At 46.3% G+C, this 21,470-nt stretch overlaps 1 protein-coding gene across 3 annotated transcripts in view; it reads left to right on the top strand.

The window, feature by feature from the left end:
• The window catches only part of TULP3 (TUB like protein 3), a 59,066-nt gene extending 54,820 nt beyond the window's left edge, over positions 1-4,246 (top strand). For 2 of the 3 annotated variants that reach the window (XM_014606392.3, XM_014606391.3), the window contains exon 11: positions 91-4,246. In XM_014606392.3, coding sequence (XP_014461878.1) covers positions 91-224 — 134 coding nt within the window. In that variant the 3' untranslated portion in view covers positions 225-4,246. The remainder of the gene's footprint in view (positions 1-90) is intronic. The other variant, XM_059726719.1, reaches the window with a different exon arrangement.
• The last annotated feature ends 17,224 nt before the right edge of the window (positions 4,247-21,470 follow it).

Raw genomic sequence — 21,470 nt, 5'->3', positions numbered from 1 at the left:
CATGGAACTGCTTCACTCACTGTTTCTTCTCTTACCTCTCCCTCTCCTTATGAAATTGTTGACCTATAAAATCTCTCTTGGTTTCTTTAGCTGAATACATTGTGATGCAGTTTGGTCGTGTAGCAGAAGACGTGTTCACTCTGGACTATAATTACCCACTATGTGCCCTCCAAGCCTTTGCCATCGGACTCTCCAGCTTTGATAGCAAATTGGCCTGTGAATGAGGGAGGCAGTGGACTTGGGCATGGAACTCGCTCCCATTTCTGCACCTTGTAGCTGAGTTCTGGTTTGAATCATGAGAAATAGCCTGGGGGACAGAAGGGAACTGGAAGATATTGTTCTGTGGGGATTTGTAGGAGGCAAGCAATAGATTTGGGAGCTTTACAACAACTGATGGGAATGATGGCCCTTTTGGGAGGGGGAGCTCTGCATGTGCATTGGGAGAAGCAGTGGGGCAGGCAACAAAACATGCGATATCTTTATGTTACTAGTATTAATGCTACATTGAGAAACCTAGTGGTAAATGCTGTCTAAGAGCAGGCTTAGGACTCGGGTCATGCTCCTCAGCTGCTGAACATCACTGTGACTTGGAACTCCCTGCAGCAGGGATCAGATTAATAGTGTGCTAGTGCCCATATGCCTTGGATCTCTGGCAGTGCCCCTGGTGCTCATGCTGCCCATTTCACTGTGTGTCCATGATACAATTATTTCAGACAGATACAACATGGGCTCTCACCCTGCAGAATAACACTCTGTCCAGGGCAAATTTCAAAGAGAGAGGAGAGAGTCCAGGCTTGATGCTCCTCTCCAAAGATCAAACCCAAGAGAGAGCCACATGCTGCAATAGCCCCTTCTTACTCTGCAGGATGATTACTTTATAGGCCCCAGTTCCTCTTAATTGTTCCTGCTGTGCATTGCCCTGCAACAACCATTCTACCAAATAAAGATATAAGTATCAAAAACTGCAACTGTCACTTCCAAGTGGGTGCTATTTTATATTATGACCATCATGGTTTCTCTTTTCCCTGGGAACTTTACAAATGGGATCAAGTAGATGATTGGATATTAAAAAAACTGACTAAGGGTGTGTGCCATTTGTTTACAATGCTATTCTTGAAAAGCAGCATTCTGCTGAGCTTATGTACTTGATTCTAAAACTTGGTCAGTCAAAACCACTTTCTAAAACTTCTTCATGAATAAAGCTCAGTGCATTGGGTAGGAATGAACTGCTGCCAGAATAATTTACTTTGCCTCATTTGACCTTTATCTCAGCATGCAAGAGCTTCTCTTGTAGCAGCCTGCTTGGCCAATGCCAGTTCTGTGTGATATCTGCAATCATGACCTAATGAGAATGTTTTAGATAATTTGAATCTGGATGTAAGAAGATGCTAATTTGCCAAAAAAGGAGGTTGCAAATGTTTCCCAAGCACAAGTAAATAGGAACTTTGCACCAGAGGTGGCCAAAGTCTTGCTCCTAGGACTCCAAAATGCTGCTATCCTTATTTTTCATCTTGGATTACAGGCAGTGGAGACTACAGATCACAGTGCAGAATGCTCTCTTCCTTAGTCCTGATGGCCTTGGGTCAAACTAAAGCAGATCATGGCATAGTCCATGGGCTCCATGGGCTACACCTGTGCTGTGTTTAAAAAGGTATCCGGTTTATTTCATGCCTGTTGTGCAGCTGCCAGGTAAATTGCCCATATACGCCTCACTTGATCCAAGTGTGGGTGTCCTGTGCTTTGCATGTTGTGATCTGTGTAAAAGTTGTTGCTAGCCAACTAGCCCCCTTGGGCACTCATGGCAGCCAGACTCCCGCCATTGTGCCATTCTCCATGGATTGCCTCATCTACATGTGTTGCATTGGGGGATGTCATCCTGCTCTTCTGTAGAGGTATGAAACTATATGTAGACATTTTCTGATATTGCCAGAAAGAAAAAAATACCTTCAATCATAGTCCCATGTAATCCCTGTATTTTAACTGCAAATGATGAATTGTCGTTGATGGCTCCAGCTCTAGAAAATGCATCTCTCTCAGATGCTCCAAGCTTTATTGGCTGTGGTGCCATTGCCTTCAAAGCAGCCTCTTCCTTGAGTGCTCCACTTAGGAGAGCTTGTGTCATGTGCCTCTTTTGTGCCTTCATTGACTTCCTGCTTGTTGTTGAGACAGATCTGGGCTACAGTAGTCAAGAGTACTCTGTTAATATTACCCCCTGACTACTCTGCACTGCCAGTACCTATCCAGAAAAGCTAAGAAACCAGTTTACAATGCTCCTGTCTCGGTAAACTTTGTCACTAGGACTATATGGGAGAAATTGGCTTGTGGTGACTTGAAGGTAGTACCCTGCCTTCCAGTCTAAGACAAATTTACTTATGCCTGGCAGGCCATGCTGCAACACTTTTGCTCACCTCTCCAAATGGGCTCTTTCATCTATTCCAGTTGGGAAGCTGATGTCTAAGCCCAGCAGATGAGAGCTAAGTCAGTGCCTGGGACCCTTTGATCTCTTCACTGAGTTATATGAACTGATTTGTTGTGTTTTCTGAGATGCCTGTTCTGCGGGCACATGACCTTTTGTGTCTTCTATTATTGACACTTTCTTTTTCTCTACAGTTATTGAGGTATTTTTTAAAGGGATTGTATGCAGTGACCCAACACACATTGGTGTTGAAGCCATGCTAGTCAAAACTGTGTTTAAAAGCAGTTACTTTTGGGAGGGCCCTCACTGGGTTTCCCGTAGTGCCTTGGGGAGGGAATTTTTTTGAAAAGAGCATGCCGTGTGTTAGGAACCCATCTTAAGAACTGTCTGTGAAGTTGGAACAAAAAGCACGAGAATTTTTTTTTGTCCCTCCATAAAAGCCCCTGTACACCTCAGTCAGAGAAATAGTACATTGAAACTCTAAATACAACTTTGGGTAGCTTGGCTTCAGCCCCCATGTGAGCAGGCACATGGGTCTATTGTTACTATTAGAACAGGCAGTGGTAAAGCAGGAGGTAAGTGTATACCTCTTCTCAGGTGCCTTCAGATACTTTGTACTTTGGAAGCTGCAATTCCTTGTCCCATTTTCTCTCTTGTCTTCACCTACTCTCACCTTCAGTGCTGCTCCGTGTATGCCGAAGAGCCATCTAAAACACTGGGGTTGGGGGGAGGCATGTCTTGATGTACTCCCTGCTGCTTTAAACGCTTGCATTTGCACTGCAGAAACCTCCAGTACCTTTGGTCAAATGCGGTTTTACATAAATTGTATATATAATTTTTGTATCTTACTGAAAATAAAGTAATTTATAAAAAAAAAAAAAAAAAAAGTGAGCTCTAAATGAGTTATTTCATATCCCAGGATTTTTGCTGCCTGTTCTCTGCCTGCTCCCCTCCATCCATTCCATGGCTCCATCTTATATCTATATCATTCACTCCTTATCAGCACTGGATTTATGTATATTTAGAAGTATGAGAATCAACCAGGGGACATAGAAGTGCCATTTTCTTAAATTTCCTTCCTCTACCCCTAGCAGTCCAGCTCAGCCATTCCATTCCATCCCTTCCTTTTGATTCTCTTCTGTGGTTATTCAGACCCTGTCTTCAAGTGTCATGGCTGCTTTTTTCAACTTCAAGTTTGGGCTTCAATGGGACATGCAGTCATCTCGATCCCTTCTACCAAATAATTAGATGGGGTGGTTACAAAATGGAATCAATGGAGTTAGATATACTGTGTTTTTATTTTTGTTTTTCTTGTTTTTATTGGGATGAGGTGAAGAGAATCAAGTGTGTGCTTCATGGGTCAGAGGGGGCAGGAATGTGGTTATTCCTGAGAACAGAGTTCTCTTGTTCCTCGACACAGGATAGATCTGACTTTCTAGGCCCCTCCTCTGTGTGTAGACTGCATACCTGGTCCCATTTCACATTCTTTGCAACTCGGCCAGGATAATAGATCCACGAGGAAGGTGCTTTCAATCTTCATATTTTCCCAAGCAGGAAGCAACTGTGACCACCTGAAACCTGAGATCCTGCTCCTGCCTTTGTTTCAAGGTAATTTGCATCATCACAGATCCTCACAGGAGGTGAGAGGCTTCAAACCAGCTATGAACTGACTGCCCAGAGGAGTTTTCCATCTATTGACTCCTCTGAAATCCTATGAAATATGAACTTTCATTTCTACCCAGGAAAACTTTTACAATCTTTTCTCTGATGCCTGATGAAGGGTGTTTGTGCACAAAAGCTTGCAATTAAAGAAATTTTGTTTTGCAAAAATCTTGTTGGTTTAATGAAAGATATCATCTCTTCTACAAGTCCTGATTGCCTTTCTGCCCCCTGTCCACGGGTGTCTGGTCCCTCTTGAGTCAGGGGGGGCACATGCCCCCCCGACACCAGGCAGCAATGGAGTCCCCCAGTGGCCAATCCCACTGACTGGGGGGGGTCCCCTGCGGCCGATCTCGCACACTGTAAAAGCGGCTGTGCTGCGCTGCTTCCGGAACCCCCAGTCACTTCCAGAAGCTTTTGCTGGCGGCCCAGCTCCCTGGCTGGCACTTGCAGGGGCGGCACTGGTGGTCCTGCCTGCCCCACTGCCCGCCAGCTAAACAGGGAGCGTGGCCTGACCGGGGGTGCACAGGTGCTCTCAAGAGGTCACCTCCATGCACCCCCTATACGTCACTTCTGCCCCTGCCACTCTCCCAGACATTTGCTGTCTGTAAAGCTGTATTAGCTGTTGCATTTATCTCCACACACATTAAACATGATACCTAGAAAGTTTCCAAAACACAGTGGGTTCAGGAAATAAATGGAGCTGTCCATTTTGCATCCTCATGGTAAAGCTCAACTCTGCCCAGAACAAAGGTCATCCATTTCAGTGAAATGGGTCAGGGTAAAAGCTATTATCTTGGTACGTGTTTTGGAAATATAGCATTTCATTGATAACATCTCTATGAATGCTTGTTGTTTCTTGTAGACTTGAAGGCAGGACTCTGTGTTCATTTGCTTTGATAAAAGTAAAGTAATGGGGGGTGGGGAGGAGAAGGGGTTGGAATAAGAACCCTTTCATTAGGCTACATCCAATGCTTAACTGGATGAAGTTCCTCAGAAGAGAGTGCAGTTTTACTCTGAAAAGTGGCTCAATTAAAAATGATACCAAGTGTTCCTTATTCATTATCTGTTAATGGCACCACATAAACAATATTCAGTTAACAGGAAAATTAAGTGGTTACTTTGCCCAACCCCCCGCCCCAACTCATTCTGTCTTGTGTCACATTGAGTGACTTCCTTCCACATCACTGCCAGTAATAGGCCAGCTGTACCATCACGGATGTATGTCACTCCATTCTCCTTGACTTCAATAAACTATGCTTCTGATGATTAATTAAAGGAATAGATTCTAGTTCCCTCTGAGCTGTGTTGACTCTGCAGGGAGAACAGGAATACAAATGCATGTTAGTCATGAAGTCGGCAGATCTGACCCAGAATACACACAGGGAGCAGATTAGATGAAAAATAGGGTGCATTTTTACACAGACAGTTTTCATGCTACAACTTTAATATTTTTTAAAGTTTTGAATATGGTTTACTAGAGACACTTAGTGGCTAAAAAGGCTCATTGCAGGCATATATTTAAAACCTGTAAAACACCACTCCTTGTGTTTACTGTACAAAATGACAACAAAATACACTGCAACTTTGTATTCCCTATCTTCAATAATTTAGTCATCTTCTATTTTATGCATATGGCTGATACCTAGAATTACTGCTTATAAAATACATATGCATTCATAAGGTAAAATAAACATTCTAAACACTGCATTGAATTGCAAAAAAAAAATAAATGCTAGTATAGAAATAAAAAACTAAATAAAAAAAAATTCAAACAAGAAGCTGCTACCTTCAGCATTGCTAACCCCAAGTATTCAAAACTCATGAGTCATACCTAAAAAAAGGAATCCAATCCATGAGGTTTTTTATGTGTAATTTGAGGTTCTTTTTCTTCTGGTTTCTTAAGATTTAGTGTGCACCCAAGTGACGATTTCTGTTTTCTTTCCACCATTGTGAGATTTATGAACTTAATTTTTAAAAAATGGAAGCTGAGATTTCCAGAATACCATAAGATTCAAAATGCTGAGGCCTCAAAATTGCAAATATTTCATGTCTTTTGATAAAAGAATTATTGCCAGCAACACTACAGTTACATCTACTTTAGAGATGTCTGTCAGCATAACTATAGTGAGTTGTGCGTGATCCTGAAGCAATAGTGCTGTGCCAGCTGATGCCACTGAAGTATTCTGGCAAATCTGCACCTGCTATTAGTCTGCTTCACTCATAGTGAGGATGAGTGGGAGTTTGAGAGGGATTCTACTATACTAATACAAACACAGCTCTGCCAGCCTAATTGGATTCACAGCAGTGTTTTCCTGGTATTTCCATACCAGCATATGCTGGTATTCCTTTTCTGGTAGAATACGCCTAAAGTAGACCTATCCTGCCTGTTGATGATGAAGTGTACTGGTTTGTCTACAGCTTGGTGTGCTGGTTTACTGGCAGCACCATCTAGTATATTCTTGTGTGCCATTTGTCAGTTTGAGAAACATATCATTATTATTATGATTGTTGTGGAGCCTAAAGCCTTAGCCATGCACCATTGTGCTAGGTGCTGTATAAACAGAAAGACAGTCACTGTTCCAAGGAGTTTTCAATTTTAAATTATATAAGACAAAAGCACCCCAGGGAGTTTGAATAAGAACAGCAAGACAATACAGATTGGCATGACGGCAGTGTTTCAGCACACCAGCAGCCTATGGTTTTGTAGGCTCTGTGGAAAAGGAGTTTTAAGGAGGGGTTTGAAGGAGAACAACGACATTTCCTTTGCAGATATTTGTAGGGAGCTCCTCTGAGGTGGAAGCAGCACTGTACCTAGATTTCTGGTGGCCCGGGGGAAACTTTCAGAATTGGGCACCCCTTTGCCAGAAATAATGATAATAATAATCAGACAATGAAAAAAAATACCATTTTTGGAGCCCCTTTCTGTCCGGGACCAGGGTGGTTTTCCAGCTTGCCCATGCCTGTGTCTGGCCCTGGGTGGAAGGCAGCATGGGAGAAAGGAAAACAGTTCATGTTTAAATTTTTAACAGGGTAGGAGGGGAAAGGCTGTGAAGAGCCTTGAAAGACAAGTAGCTTTGTTTGATGCCATGGAGAAGGGGGAGCCAGAAAAGGGATGCAATGACAGGGTGACATGGTGGAAGCGATGGGCTGAGAAAATGATCTTTGCAGTCATGTCCTGGAGGGATGTGAATGAAGAAAGACTGCATTTGTCCAGGCCAGAAAAAAGGATGGGTCCATAATTGGGATGGGAGACGATGAGAGCCTAGATGAGTGAGTATGGTAGCAGTGCAGATACAGCTGCATCTTTTAGAAAAGTGATGCTGAAAGGATTTGCAAGATTTATAACCTGGATGTGCGGGCTTACAGAAAGGTCAGAATGGAAGGCAATGTGCTCGGCTGGTGGGACTGAACCAGAGGGTTGCCCTCAACTCCCACGCAACACAGACCTAACACCCAGCCAAGGGGTCAGCAACCTTTCTGGGCAGAGTGCGAAAAACACCCACACTTGTAAGATGTTGGTGCGCCAGGGGCATGAATGCTGCATGCCCCTGGCAGCTGGGAGGGCACTGCGAGCTCCTGCAAGTGGTGGTGGCGCTGTTGGCGGCAGGAGTGTGATGGCAGTGAGTGGGGAGCTCCCGCAGGCAACCACAGTGCTGTCGGGGGCAAGCACCAACCAGTGGTAGGTGACCACCCACAGATGCCGCTGGCAGTGTTGGCAGCAGCTAGAGGTGATTGCAGACTGCCAGCAGATGCCACTGGTAGTGTTGGCAACAGCGGGGGGTGGCAAGTGGTGACTGCCAGCAGGCACCTTTTCACAGGGGGGGCACTGTCATGTTCAGGGGGGGCATGTGCACCCGTGTGCACCCCCTATGCCTCACCAATGGCCAGGGGGAGCCAGGAGGGGCCTGGTCCTTGCTGTTGCTGTGTAGCCCTGACCCTTTCCCTGCCATCCACCCAGAGGTATGTGTGCCAGGTAAAATCTCTCCAAGTGCCACACTCCAGCACCCATGCTGGGGGGGCTGCCTACCCCTGCCCTACCCCTTTCAGACCTGGGTGCCCTCTAAGCAGCACTCCCTCGCACATGCCCAGGCTTTTGGGGAGGGCTGTCCTCTGGGAACAGAAGGCTCCTGCCAGCCGTCACATACATCATGCAAGCCCCTGGCAGAGCGGGCCGGAGCCACGCGTTTACCAAGTGACTCTCAGGGGAGCAGAAGGCGCCGGCGGCTCCCGAGGGGGCACACCAGGGCTTGTGTGGGAGGAGCGGGGCAGAGCCGGGACCCTCCGGAGCTCCCTTCAAGAGCCCGCGGGCTGCAAAGCGGGAGCGACTGCCCCCAGGGACCCGCTGCTCCGGGCGGGCGGGACGGAGGGAGGGAGGCGGCTCCCCGGCGCGGGCAATCTCAGCCGCCGGCTCCCGCTCCCGCCCGCCGCGGAGTTTCCTTCCTGCGCTGCCGCCTCGTCAGCGGGGCAGCAGCTGTCCCCTCCCGCCCCCTCCTCCCGCTCCTCCTCCTCCCCCGGCCGCGCTCATCTCCTCGCAGCTCCCATTCCTGGCATTCCTTCTCGCAAAGTCCCGGGGAAGCCCTGCCCGGCCCGGCCCGGCCCGGCCCCCAGGTGAGTGCCCCCCCCCGCGGCTCCGGGGAGCGATGCGCGGCCGGGAGCGGGGCTGCCCCGCGGGAGGGCGGAGGGGGCTGGGCCAGGCAGCAGTACCAGCCCGCGGCTGTGCCCCTCGGCAGAAAGTGGCGGAGCTGCAGGCGGGACGCGGCCAGGTCAGCTCTGCCGGGGGGTGGGAAACCTAGGAGGGGATTTTATTTTATTGGTGGGGGTGAGGGGAGAGCTCACAAAGTCCTAAGAAAGAGGAGAGGACCCCCCCCCTCAGAAAATCCAGCCCTGCCTCCATAGGAGCCCCCTCCCCTCCACCCCATGGCCCGGGGGTGTTGCTGGGGCGCTGAGTGCTGCGCGGGCAGGGAAAGCCCCGACAGAAAGGGGGTCGGGGCTGGAGACCGGTGCTGCCTCAGGCCGGAGTGGGACTAGCGCAGCGGGGCTCAACCTTTGTTGCACCAGGACCCATTTGTAAACCCTTTGTTGCACCAGTCCCGACCCTCTGGCCCCAGCCCCAGAGTGTGTGTGTGGGGGGGGGCATGGGGAGCCCCTCGAAGGCTGCAACTCGTTTCCCAAGTTGTTCTCCTTTACACATGCTGAAAGTTGGCTGGGCTGTTTCTAAAGTTTGTTCATGCTCCTTCTGTGTATTCATGCGACCCACTTTTGGGTGGCGAGCCATGGGTTGAGAAATGCTGGGCTCGGTGACCCCCTGAGGTCCCTTCCAGCTCAGCTGCTCTGTGACTCCTCATCCCCAGCCCTGGTTCTGCCCCCCACCCTCCCAGGGGAAGGGGTGAGGTTGTGAGCCGGGCAGCCCCTAGAGTCCAGCAGCTGGCGGTGGGGGTTGGAGCCCCAAATGCTGAGCCCCTTCCTAGCAAAGAATGCCCCCTTCACCCCCCCCCCCAAAAAAAAAGTGTTGGGGAAGTTACAGGATGTGTGAGGCCAAGATGAGGCTGTTTTGCCACCTGTGACATGACCAGAGTCAGGGTAAGCAGCTGCAGTTGGCCCCTGGCTTTGGGATATTGCAGGGGGGTGTGGAGTGGAGCTTTCCTGGTTGTTTCTCACTTGGGGGAGATCTTGTGTGTCTGTGAAAAGCAGGCACCTTGCAATTTCAGGCTGTATCTTCTAAGGCAGGGAAGTGCCCAGGGTGGGGCAGGCAGGGATTGCTGTGGAAGGGATGGATCTGTTCCTTTAAAGTGGGTCTGGAGGGGGCCTTAACCCCCCAGGCTGAAGTCAGCACTGCTCTTCAGGAATAACCAGCAAAAAGGACTTTTTAAACATGGAGGAAGGAGGCCATTCTTGTCCCCATTTCCTGGAGCACACCAGCTGCCCCTAGATTTGATCCTGCTGCCCATGCGCCCGGCTAAATGGAGCGTTTGTCCACCTGTCCATCCGTCCATCTGTCAGGGGAGATGTCAGAGAGTTCATTGTCTTTGTTCTCAGGGAGGGCAGCGAGCTGTCCGACAAGGCCTGGGGTAATGGGGAGGAGTGAGGGGGCAGAGAGGTACAACAAGGGCTGGGGCCAGCTGAAGGCCGCTGCACTGTGAGCTGAGTTAAGCTCTGGGTCTTGGAATTTTTCTTCCGGACTCTGTTGCAAAGGGAAGTCTTTGTTGAGGCTGCCGGACACAGGCAAACTCTATGGTCCTCTCTGGGGTTGTAGCAGACTTCACTCAGTGCGTAATGTCACCTTACAGTTTCCTTAAACCCCGTGCTGGATTTTGCAGTCCCTGAAACTGCAGTGTCGCTTACAAGTCGCAGATCTGCAGAACAAAAGTGCCATTCAGTGGGAACAGCCACTTGATCATATCAGATATGCTCCCCTCCAGCCCTGCAAAATTCAAAGTTCGGAAAAAATAAGAGAGACATTAGAAAGCATGAGATTTCCTGTTTGATATAAAATGGTAGGGGGGTTGTTCATTCTCTCTCTCTTGCGTGTGTTTTTTGGATCCTGAATTAATTTTACTTTTCAGTTCCAAAGGTGCTTTTAAACTGTTAAAACAGGACCTATTTTTATGGACATAAAAACAACTGCTTTGGAGCATCACCAAAAAACTAGCACTCCAGCAGCACTGATACTTTCTAGAGGGTTTCTGTCAGCCACTCTTCTTTCTGAGTCACATTATAGGAAAGGGGCTGGAGAGAGAGAAGTTTAAAATTAAGAATTTCAGGAATAGGACCTGGGGTTTTTACTCTGATGGGGCATTTAATTTCTGGGCAGAAAACATGATGTAGAGGGCTTGAGGTGATTGCTAAAAAAAAAATAAAAGGGTCTGCAGTGACCTGAAGAAGATTGAACTGTCTTCCAGAGTTTATCTTTTAAGTCTCTCCCAACCTTGCAGTTGGTCCAGTTAAAAATATCATCCACAAAAATCCTTGCTGCTTGCAAAAGGTCCACAGCAGCTCCTGCCTCAAACACTCTGTTCTCTCTGAATATACAGTCATCTTCACTGTTTTTCTTTCCAGGTTTTGTTTATTTAAAAACAGGGAAACATTTCCCCCACCCTGTTGAACTCAGGCTTAGGCACTGATAAGGGACTGCTTTATCTTCAAGCTCCGGGTTCTGAAGCAGCGAGCCTAGTCAGCTTCCTCAGATTGAGAGAGTTTACTCTTTTCCACCAGGCTATTACAATATTTCTGAAAGAAGCAACAATTCATTCAACTTCCAGAGCAGAGCAGGGGCAATGCAAAGGTGTTTCCTACTGCACGATTCATAATGCTTTGTCCAAAGTAGCTCTGAAAATGCCAAGCAACAGTGTTGCAACAATTTCCCTTGGGCAACTATTCCACAACCTAATGTATCTCACTGTCTGGAAAGTTTTCCTGAGAATGGGATTAATTTTGTTCTTTCTTGATGTTACATTACTGCTACTTGTGCTGTGCTAAATGATTCCTCATTCCCTTCTCACCTTGTTTTTTCCACCTTGTAAATATTTGCCTTCTGCTATCATGCCCCCTTTCATCCTTTCTGAACCAAACTATGCTTTTTAATATCTCCTGGTAAAGTCATTTCTTCAAGGCTCTTGATAACTGTTGCTTCTTTTCTCTGAGACCTTTCTAATTTGTCATTATCCTTCCAGTAATGTGGGTGCTTGGCTGAGATGTGATATTTCAGGCATGGTCATGCCAGGCTTATAGAGATAATTAGTATCTCTTCTGAGTCATGTCTGAACATAGGCAGACAAAATTACATTGCCTTTATGCAGCAATATTGCCTTGTAAATTCATATCTGATTTGTTCTCTATTCTTATTCTCTTGTGACTTTAACCACTGCTCTTTTCAAGGTTTTCTCCTCACCTTTGAAATGGCTTCCTACCATTTCCTTTAGCCTTAATTATTTGAAATAGAATTTTGTTTTGCATTCTTCTGCTCTTAATAGTTTCCAGGCTCTCTGGGTACCTTTGAATAGTCTCTGTTTGCTGGTGTTTGTAATTCTTATTCTTCATCATATACAAATTTAATTAACATGCCATTTACTAGGCCATCCAAATCATTAAACACTTGGCTAGTGCAGATCCCTGTAACAACCCAATAAACACCATCTCCTCCTTCATACATTGTTTTATACAGTTACCTTTTGTTTTTCTGCTTTTAGCCAGTTTTCTGTCCCTGTGAGCTTTACTATCCAAGCCAACAATCAGGTTGGTCAAGATTTACAGTAGACTTTATAAATCCATCCTTCTTATCGTTCATGGTTTATTGCTCACTCTGGCTTTCTCTCCAGGCATCTCTGTTGTGCTTATCACCATGGTAAATGAGTGCCTAATGTATTACTCTTTAAAGCCAGGATCCAACAAAGAGCCTTGAAAAGGCAGAGGGTTCTGCTTGTAGGATCTGGAATGAGCTGATTAGACACTGTTTTCCCCCCCTCCCCCCCAACCCCCTTCCTATCTTTATTCCTACCCCATGGGTTCGTTCTCTCTCTCTCTCTCTCTCTCTCTCTCCTTTTTTTCATTCTGGAAATGTGCAATCACTTCCCTTTTGTTTTTTTGCACCATGTGAAATAGACGTTTTCCTGATAGGGATGGGCAGCTTTTCCAGTTAGTGGTGCCACAGGTTGAGTCACTGGCTCTAGTTTTGTATTAGTTGATAGTTTCTAGACACCCTGTTTGTATTTTACTTGGAATATCAATACCCATGGCTCTGTGGTATACCTTGACTTGCTGGGCTTCAGAGAGAGGAATTGCATGTGCTGTGGCATTGGTACTAGTACGGGGTTAGATGCAAGTCTTTGGAGCTTCTGTTGTAGTGCTGTCCTACAGAAAATAAATTATCAGGGTCTCCAGAGCGTGTCCCTTGTGGTAACTGTTAATGACAGATGACCAGTCAAAGTCTAATCCCTGGTAACCAGTGACCACAGCATTACAGTGACGGGAAGAAAGGTCATAAGAGCCCTGAGCTCGGGCCAAGCAAGAGGCAAGAGTGGCATGAAGCTATGGAATGGTGCAAAGGGAGGAATGATGGTGCAGATCAGCCTGTCTGGCCTGATAAGCTCTTCCCCAAGTGACTTCCTGGAAATGAAAATCACAAACACTGTGCCGGAGAGGGGGGTTTGCCAAGGAAGAGCAGGATTTAAAGGGCCACTGGTCACTTAAGGAAAAAAAAACCCAAAATTAAGGCATCTGGGATGACACCTGCCCTGTATCCTTCTGCAGAATTCCTCTCCTTTCTTGCTGTGTGAAAGATCCACAGGGACTGAGGGGTGTAGGCTGTAGCTGTGTTGGTCTAGTGACATAGGCAGGCAAGGTTCTTTGGGTAAATCTGATATCTTTTATTAGACCAACTCAAATAGTTGGAAAAAATTCTTCTTTGCAAGCTTTCCTCAGGCTGAAGAATTGAGGACACTGGCTCTATAGGGGAAACAGTGAAAACACCTGTATCGCATCTACCAAATATGGCAGCTGGAAAAGGCAAGGGTGGGGGGGGGGGGGGATAATGATAATACATTTCCTCTCACTTCTCAAGAGTTGTGGGTGCTATTTGTAGCAACAGGTGAAAGAAAAATCAGACAAATGGAAAGTTGATGGTGTCCCTTTAAGAACCTGGTTTTACTTAGCCGGTGGCTCTTGTTATGTGCAGATTACCTCAGCAGAAAATACATAACCTGCTGACCTTCCCTGGGAAAGGGGGCTGGGAGGTCAGAGGAACCTTGCAAGGACGCACTGTCCTGTCAGGTCTTGGGGAAATTTAACCCCCATGTTGCAGTTTCTGTTCCTATTTCCTTCTGGGCAGCGGTTTCATGGCAAGGAAGGGGTTGGCTGGGATTGTATTTAGAGGGCTGTGTCTCTTGTCATCACTTTCCCCATCTACCCCTTCTCCTTCTGTGGAAGTCCTAATAAATTCAGCCTCCTAGGAAGTGGAAAATCTTTGCCAACAATCATCTGACCTTATCCCTTTTCAACAGAGAAGCTCCACTGAAGTCAATGGACTGACACATCACATTGTGGCCTTGATTCTGACCTCACCCCAATGTCTTGCATCTACTTGTGCCCTGAAGCGGGGCCTGCCTCTCCTACACATAAATTAACCCGGGGGTGGCCACCCTGCAGCATGCATGTCACAAGTGGCATGGACAGCCTTGATGTGCAGTACACGGATGGGGGGGGGGGGCGGATATTCAGTGCAGTGTTAGATAGGACAGGGAGGAAAAAGCAGAGCAGCAGATCAAACAGGAACAGAAAGCAGATCAACCAGTTGGGCAGGGGAAGAGGATTGAAGTGGCATTTGGGAAGAGTGTGGGGGAGTTATTTGTGGCATACCTGCCAACAAGGTTGAACCTCACTGAATTAATCTGAGCATCTGTCCTGAGGTGAAGCCCTGTGCAGCGATCCAAAGATTTCTAAACATCATGTGGGCAACATTCAGCTGCCTGATGTTTCCAGAGTATGTGCCCCAAAATTAGGGTTGGGGAGGTATCCCAGTCTCATATAGACATTCCTGCCACCAGGTGCTGGAGTTAGACTGTGTCACATGACTCATCTGATTCAGTTATTCCTCCCCTAGGCCTTAATTCAACAATACTTAATTCCTTTAAGCTCATGATTAATTCCTGTTGAAGTCCTTGGGGAATAAGCATATGCTTAAGTGGTTTACTGACCTGAGGACTCAATTTTATTTGTCTAGGAGTAGTAATTTGTTCCTCCCTTTTGACAGACTCATGGCAGTGAGTCTATGTTGGATACCAGCTCCAGTGCCAGTGCTGGGCAGGGGGGCATACAGGTGCCCAGATAATGGCCATGTGTAAAAACCTATCAAACAAGAATGATACCAGGGTAGGGTCTGAGCCCATGCATCGAGTACTGTGGTCAGTGCTGGTTGTTACTCTCTGAGACTCAGCCTCAGCTCAGCTGCATTCATTGGCTTTAGTGTTGCAGCTACATCCCTTGGCTCCTTGTAGGGGGATTTTCAAAAGCCATCAGAAGGATGTTCACAGATGGCTCATGGGCAAAACATTTTCCAGGAGACCTTGATGATTGCTCATGGCAACTGGAAATTGAAAAAAGGAAAACTGAGGTTGTCAGGGAGAGCAAAATATGATGCTGACCACAGTACATTACTTGCTCTCCATCGTTGCCCATGGGCCAATGAAGACTAGGAAGCACTGGTTTGGTGACTTCAACATAGGTTTGGCAGTCAGACCATGGCTGAAGTTTGCAAGAAATTTCAGGTGCTTCAATTGTGGTGTGACTAAATGAAGACTTGAAAAGAGGCCACAATTTCAAAAACTACCCAGTGCCTGTCCTGTGAAAATCAGGCCCCTTTTAACCCATCTCAAGTTGAGCACCCAAAGTCACTGTTTTATTTTGGAAAACATGGGCCTTAATCCTTGTCTTGGTCCTGTCCCTGCTATATCACCACTCTAGGATAGCTGTTTCACTGTGCTGTGCTTCAGTTTCTCTGTACTTGAAGTGGGGTTAGTGATGCTCACTTGTAGTGGGACTTTCAAGGCCATTGACTTCCAATTGATTTTGGCATCTCTGTTGAAAATTCCCTGTCAAGGATATTGTGAGGACTGCTCATGGACCAAGCATGACTCATAACCATTTTGACCTAGTAGAACATAGACTTGAGCCATGTCTAATCACAAGTCTCTGAGCTTGTCCGCGGGGGAATGAAGGTTGGTGTTTTACCAAACACGTGCTAACTAACAATGTTTCCAATGCAGACAAAGACGCATTCATTTTTTATCTTGTCCTGGTTAACTATTTTGCCAGACTTACCTCAGCATGGATTCTTCAACTTCAGTAGAATAACTCCCAAGTTTTCACTGCTGTTAGCCAGAGCAGCATCCAGCCCTGAGCCTGCGTGTGCATCTCTCAGGGCAGCAAGGGCCCACGTTCCATTTTCATCAACACAAATGCAACTGACCTTAGTGCACAAGGCCATGATCAGCCTTATCTCATTGCATCCTGTTTTACAGCAGAATCAGGGGCTGTACAGATGGAAATTCTCATCTCTCCTTGTTTTGATTCATATCACTATGATGGATGCTGCATCCTCTCTCTGTTCAGCCAGGGCAAAACTACCAGAATGATTAAGAGGATTGTTTTGCTTTGCTCAAGAAGTCAGATGCCTTGTATATATTCAGCATCCCAAGCAAACCAAGCTTGTGCTAAGGTGTGTGGTGCACTAAACATTTAACTAGAACCCAGACTTGCATGTGATACAGTCTGCAACATGTGCATTGATGAGGACCTTCCCTTAAAAAGTCATGTCCGGTATTGAGGCAGGCACTGGGTGGACAGGAGGTGCAACAGACTACATTGTCTTGCCTTATGTACATGCTGCAATCTCAGTTCTCCTGTCCTCTCTGCCTATCCTGATGCTGCTGCCAACATGTTCCCATTCCCCACTATGTGTAAATCTGTCTATGCAGCAAAAGACTGGATTACAGCTAGGCTGAAGCTTGCCTATCCATGCTGGGATAACTCTGTCCTTTTACTGTAATGATGTATTGTGTTACTCCCACTGAAGCTTTTTATGAATGCATATATTTCTGAATGTAGTATAACTAAGTAGGCCTCTGAATATCATTCGGACTTCCACACTTGTATTTATTTTGTCCCTACGGAGAAGCCTTTCTTGGGTCATGTTTTTTACCTCACTCTGAGGGATCAAAACCCCTCTGAGAAATTGTACTTAAGATGCAGAAGATCAGTAATGTACTAGGAGGGGTGGGGAACGTGTGACTGGGGATGCCTTTGGCAGGGTACAAAAGCAGCTATTGCACAGTGGTGGCTGATCACATTGCCTCAATCATCATGGCAGGAGCTGGCACTATCCCAGGCACTGTGTGGCTGCCCCAAGCACAGAGCTGCACTACTACACGTCTGATAGAGATGTGAAGATTGTCCCTGTTTCAAAGAGTTTAGAATCCATACAAGCCACAGGCAGAGTAGACTGGATGCATGAGGAACAAAAAAGCATATTGTTAAATTATTGCTTATGGACATCAGGGAGAGACTGATTATTTGGAAGGGATTTGAGTGAGGCGGAGGATAGACAGCTGTGGGTTAGAATGGAGAGAAGGGGTATGGAAAAAGGTACCATTGTGGAAGAAGTGGCTGGGAAGCATCATGCATGGGATTACCCCAGAGCAAAATGGTCAGCAGTGAAGAGGCTAGGACTAGAATTCTCTGATCCTTCTTGACAAGTCCTTGCAGGTATAAAGCTGGATTCTGGCTCAGTTTGCATTTAGAGTCACAGAAGGTCATCCAGCATGGAATCCTCATTTCCCTGAAGACTCTGGTGTTCATGGCATGTGCCCTTCTTTTTCAGGGGAACTGAACCATAATTAAAGCCTCCCTTTGGATTTTCCAGCCTTCTTCCCTTCTGGTAAGTTTCAGTATGACTTTCTGTTGCACCTTACTCACGAGATTTCTTAATTTCCTCTTAAATCTGCCTTCCTGATTCAAATAACATATTCCTTGCTATGCTGAAGGTGAGTAACCATGTGTCACTGGTTAAAAGTTCTCCATTATCTGAAGGTAGGGTCCCTCTGTGGCAGGCTACCATCTGTCTCTTCCTGGGATCTTTCCTTTGTGGGTTATTAGGTGGTACCTGTTGTTTTAAGAAGCTTTTTTTGAAGGTGTCTGCTTGGATATGGTGGTAGTCACTGGGAATGAGGGCACGCTAGTTAAACTCCAGTGCCAGAGCAGTGTCTCATGGTTCAATGTACCTTGACAGTGAGTGCAAGTTCAATGTACCTTGACAGTGAGTGCAATATTCTTCTGCTGTTTGTGTAGTATAGACATTTGTAGAGGAACACTTAGCCTTAGGGTCACCAACTGAAATGAAATCCCTGACAAAACCTAGAACAGAAATAGAATCCCTGTCACCATACACCTGGGATTTATGTTGGCTGCTGCCATAGGCATGGTCAGATCTAGGGTTTTGAGAAGTGGGGGTGCAGTTGATGTGGTGCATCATCATATAGAACACAACACACATTTTTTCCTCCAGATCTGAAGAATTTAGAAGCTTTACTAATCTGGTAAGAGGTTAGGACTGTGTTATTCAGTTTAAGATCAAAACTAAAACAAATGTGACTTTATTTGAATGTGCGTTAATCGGCTATATTGTATACTATGTATTAAAAAGCACAGCTAACTAGGCAAAGAGTAATGACAAATATTGTTTCATTAGTCCTGTAATTATTGGAATTAAATGTATATCTCTCTTTTCAGAGTTACAAAACAAAATCTAGCCTTCTCGAGCATCTTGATAGTGCATCTAGTGCTTCACTGAAAGTTATTTTCACACCTGAGTTAACGTTCACCCAAGTTAACATTTCTACACCTAAAATGAATGTTTTAAGTTAGAGTTAAAAACAGTCTGCAGGGTGTAAAATAGGAGCTACATTACCAGGAACAGCTAACAAACAGAATGGCCGAAGAAAGGATAGCATCATTAGCGGAACATCAAGACCATTAAAAAAGGTTAGAGGGTTGTTAACACCTATGTGGTAAAGAGGCAGGAATTAAAGGGTGATTCACCTGCACCACTGCACCCCCCTGGATCTGCCCCTGGCCGCAGAGAAGCTGCTACAACATGACCCCCACTTCCTTGACAGCTTCTGGCTACTCCCTTCACTGCCACTACAGGAGCTGTGCCTACTGCTATGAAGGGGCTGTAGCTGATGTCTGAAGGTACAGATAATCTGTATATGGCTTCTGTTGCTCACAAAGCTGGCAGAGTGAAGGGGTGTACTGTCCCCTGGGAACTGTCAGTGCAGATGCCCTCATAGAGCTGCCAGTAGCACTGGGCCAACCCCTGGTGCACTGCCTTATTTGCTAGACCAGGATTGTCCAGCCTGCAGCTGGTGGGCTCCCTCCCTGCTGCTGCTCCCCTCACTGCTTCTGCTGCTGTCGGAGTCTCTGGGTTCCCCCATCCTTCCTTTGGCTTCTGCTTCTTGCTCCACCCTTAGGGGTGCAGCAGCATGGCCTGTGCAGCCCTTGTGCCAGGGGCATGGGGGGACCTCTGTGGGAGGAGCCTTTGCAGGAGAGAGGCCCAGTGATGCTTTACTAGAAACTAGAAGTGTAATCTGTGGGGGGGGGGCCATGGGAAGTGCAGCTTGGGGCGGGGTGAAGAGGCAGCCACTCCGAAGTTAGAGTCCTGCGCTTGACCATACAGCCTCCCTTTCCCTCTCAGGATGCATGTAGGAGGGTAGCTCTGCATGGTGGTAGGAAAAACATTTTGCACAGTGTTGTTCTAAGAAAACTGAACAGCTGGAGACAGCTGACTGCAATTCTTCACCTCCTCAGGAAAGTATGATTTTTGTGTTGAGCACAGCAGCTGCCACAGACACTTACGAGGGAGCTGTTACCAATGGTAATAACTTGGAGGATTGATATTAGGAAGCAGATGTGTCAGATTATGGAGACAGTTCAAGATGCTCTCCCTGTCAATGAGGCCTCTCCTGAAGGGCCCTTGGCAGCTGCCTGCCCCAGTGGGATCTCTGAATCACAATGAGATACCTATCATATGCAAGGAAGAAGAGAGCTAGCATTGAAATTACCAGCGTCGGGGAGACCAATTCAGCTGAAGTAGTTGGAACTGAGTGGATTTTGCCCTGTAATTTTTGTACTTAATTTCCACTGGTCCACATGAGCCTGAACTTTAGGGAGAGGCACTGTAGTCCCCAGCAGAGAAAGACATAGAGGCCAGGAGTGAGTAAGAAATAGGAGCTGAACAGAAGGCAGTGTAGCAGAAGCTAGCACAGCAAAAGCATGAGATACCAGCTTATTTGAGCCCTGTAGGAATGGCTGGAGTCTGAACAAAAAAGAAATGCCAGCAGTATTTACTGCCTCTCAGTAAAAAAAAAAAAAAAGAAAAGAGGACAGTAAAGGGTCCTGTGAAAACACAAGGATCACCTTGTGACACAAGACAAAAAAATGGAAAAACAGGAAAAGGAGTGCAGGCCTCTATCTCAAAATGGGGGAACTAACAGGAGAGAACCCCAGATAATACCACTGCTCTGAGAAAAAGACTAGCGATTTTTTTTTTTTTTTTTTTTTTACCTCTGTCTGGACATGTGTTTTTATTGAGTGAAAGGAATCAGGCAGAACTGGTCAAAAACTGGAACTTCTGGTCCAAGGGATATTCTGACACTTCAAATACTTGTTTTCATTCTGTACCAGAAGGAAAAGCTGAGCTCTTTAAAAAAATCTTTGATAAAACAGAAATCTATCCATCCATCATATTCATTCAGGAGCATCAGAACATTTCTTTTCAAGAATGTCAAAACTTTTTATTGTATAAAACATGCATTCTGTTAATTAATATGTATACACATATGTTTGCATATAATTTGAAATTTAATATTTTTGTACAATATAAACATTGATAGAAATTAAATTGAGAATGCCAAAACAGCATTTCCAATGGAATACTCCTTCCAATTTTTTTGACATACTCTTATCAACAGGACACCCTTCTTCCCCACTTCCCTACCACTCCATATCCCCCAGCCACAGGGAAAACCCTTTGCCCTGTGCTTGGATTTGGTTAACAGCCCTGGAAGCTGAAGCCTTCTGTTGAATCAGAAGAGAGAAGGTCAAACATGGGTAATGACTGTTCAGGTTTCCCTGTCCGTTTCCCTCAGCCTGGATCTCAGTGGATCACTCTTTGGCCCTAATTCAGGGAAAGGCTTAAGTCCATCTGTATTTAAGAAAATACACATGCACATATTTGGGCGCCTTTCCTGAAAAGGGGTGCTCTGCTGAATTAGGGCCTTAGGCTCATAGCCTGTTTTATTCTTGATATTTTTTTAGGAAAAAGGCCAGCTAGAGTGTGTCCAGACATGTGTGGACGTATGGTTCCCCAGGGACAAGTAGCAGTGGCACACCTTGCGTCACCACTTCTTGTCCCCGGGGAATGCCTGTGCCATGTGTGCTTTGGCACGAGGCAAGTTGCCCCAGGTGGCATAGGGGAGGCTGGGGCTAGCCTTTACCTGGGGTCCGAGGTGCCTCCCGGAGCTGCAACCACGATGCTCCAGCCAGGCGGAGTCTGGCCGGCAGCCGCTCCGAGTGGCCCGGTTCTGTTTTTTTAGCATTGCATGTTACCTGAATGTGTGCTGCTTTAGGTTTTTTTCCACTTAAAAAAAATGCAGAAAAAACCTGGAGCAGCACATGCTCAGGTGGTATGTCCTTGCAGTATGAAGAACTCTGGACTGTGCGGTACATGGTGCTGAAAATGTGTTTGTAGTGCCACATACCACATGATCATGCTCGTTTGGACGTGCCCCTAAGGTTCAAATGTGGTAATTTCTGTGATAATTTCTGTGGTATTGACCAGAGATGG

The sequence above is a fragment of the Alligator mississippiensis genome, chromosome 4 (assembly GCF_030867095.1).
Source record: "Alligator mississippiensis isolate rAllMis1 chromosome 4, rAllMis1, whole genome shotgun sequence".
Taxonomy (NCBI): domain Eukaryota; kingdom Metazoa; phylum Chordata; order Crocodylia; family Alligatoridae; genus Alligator; species Alligator mississippiensis.
Note: the sequence above shows the minus strand (reverse complement) of the source record. Positions and strands in the feature narration are given on the sequence as shown.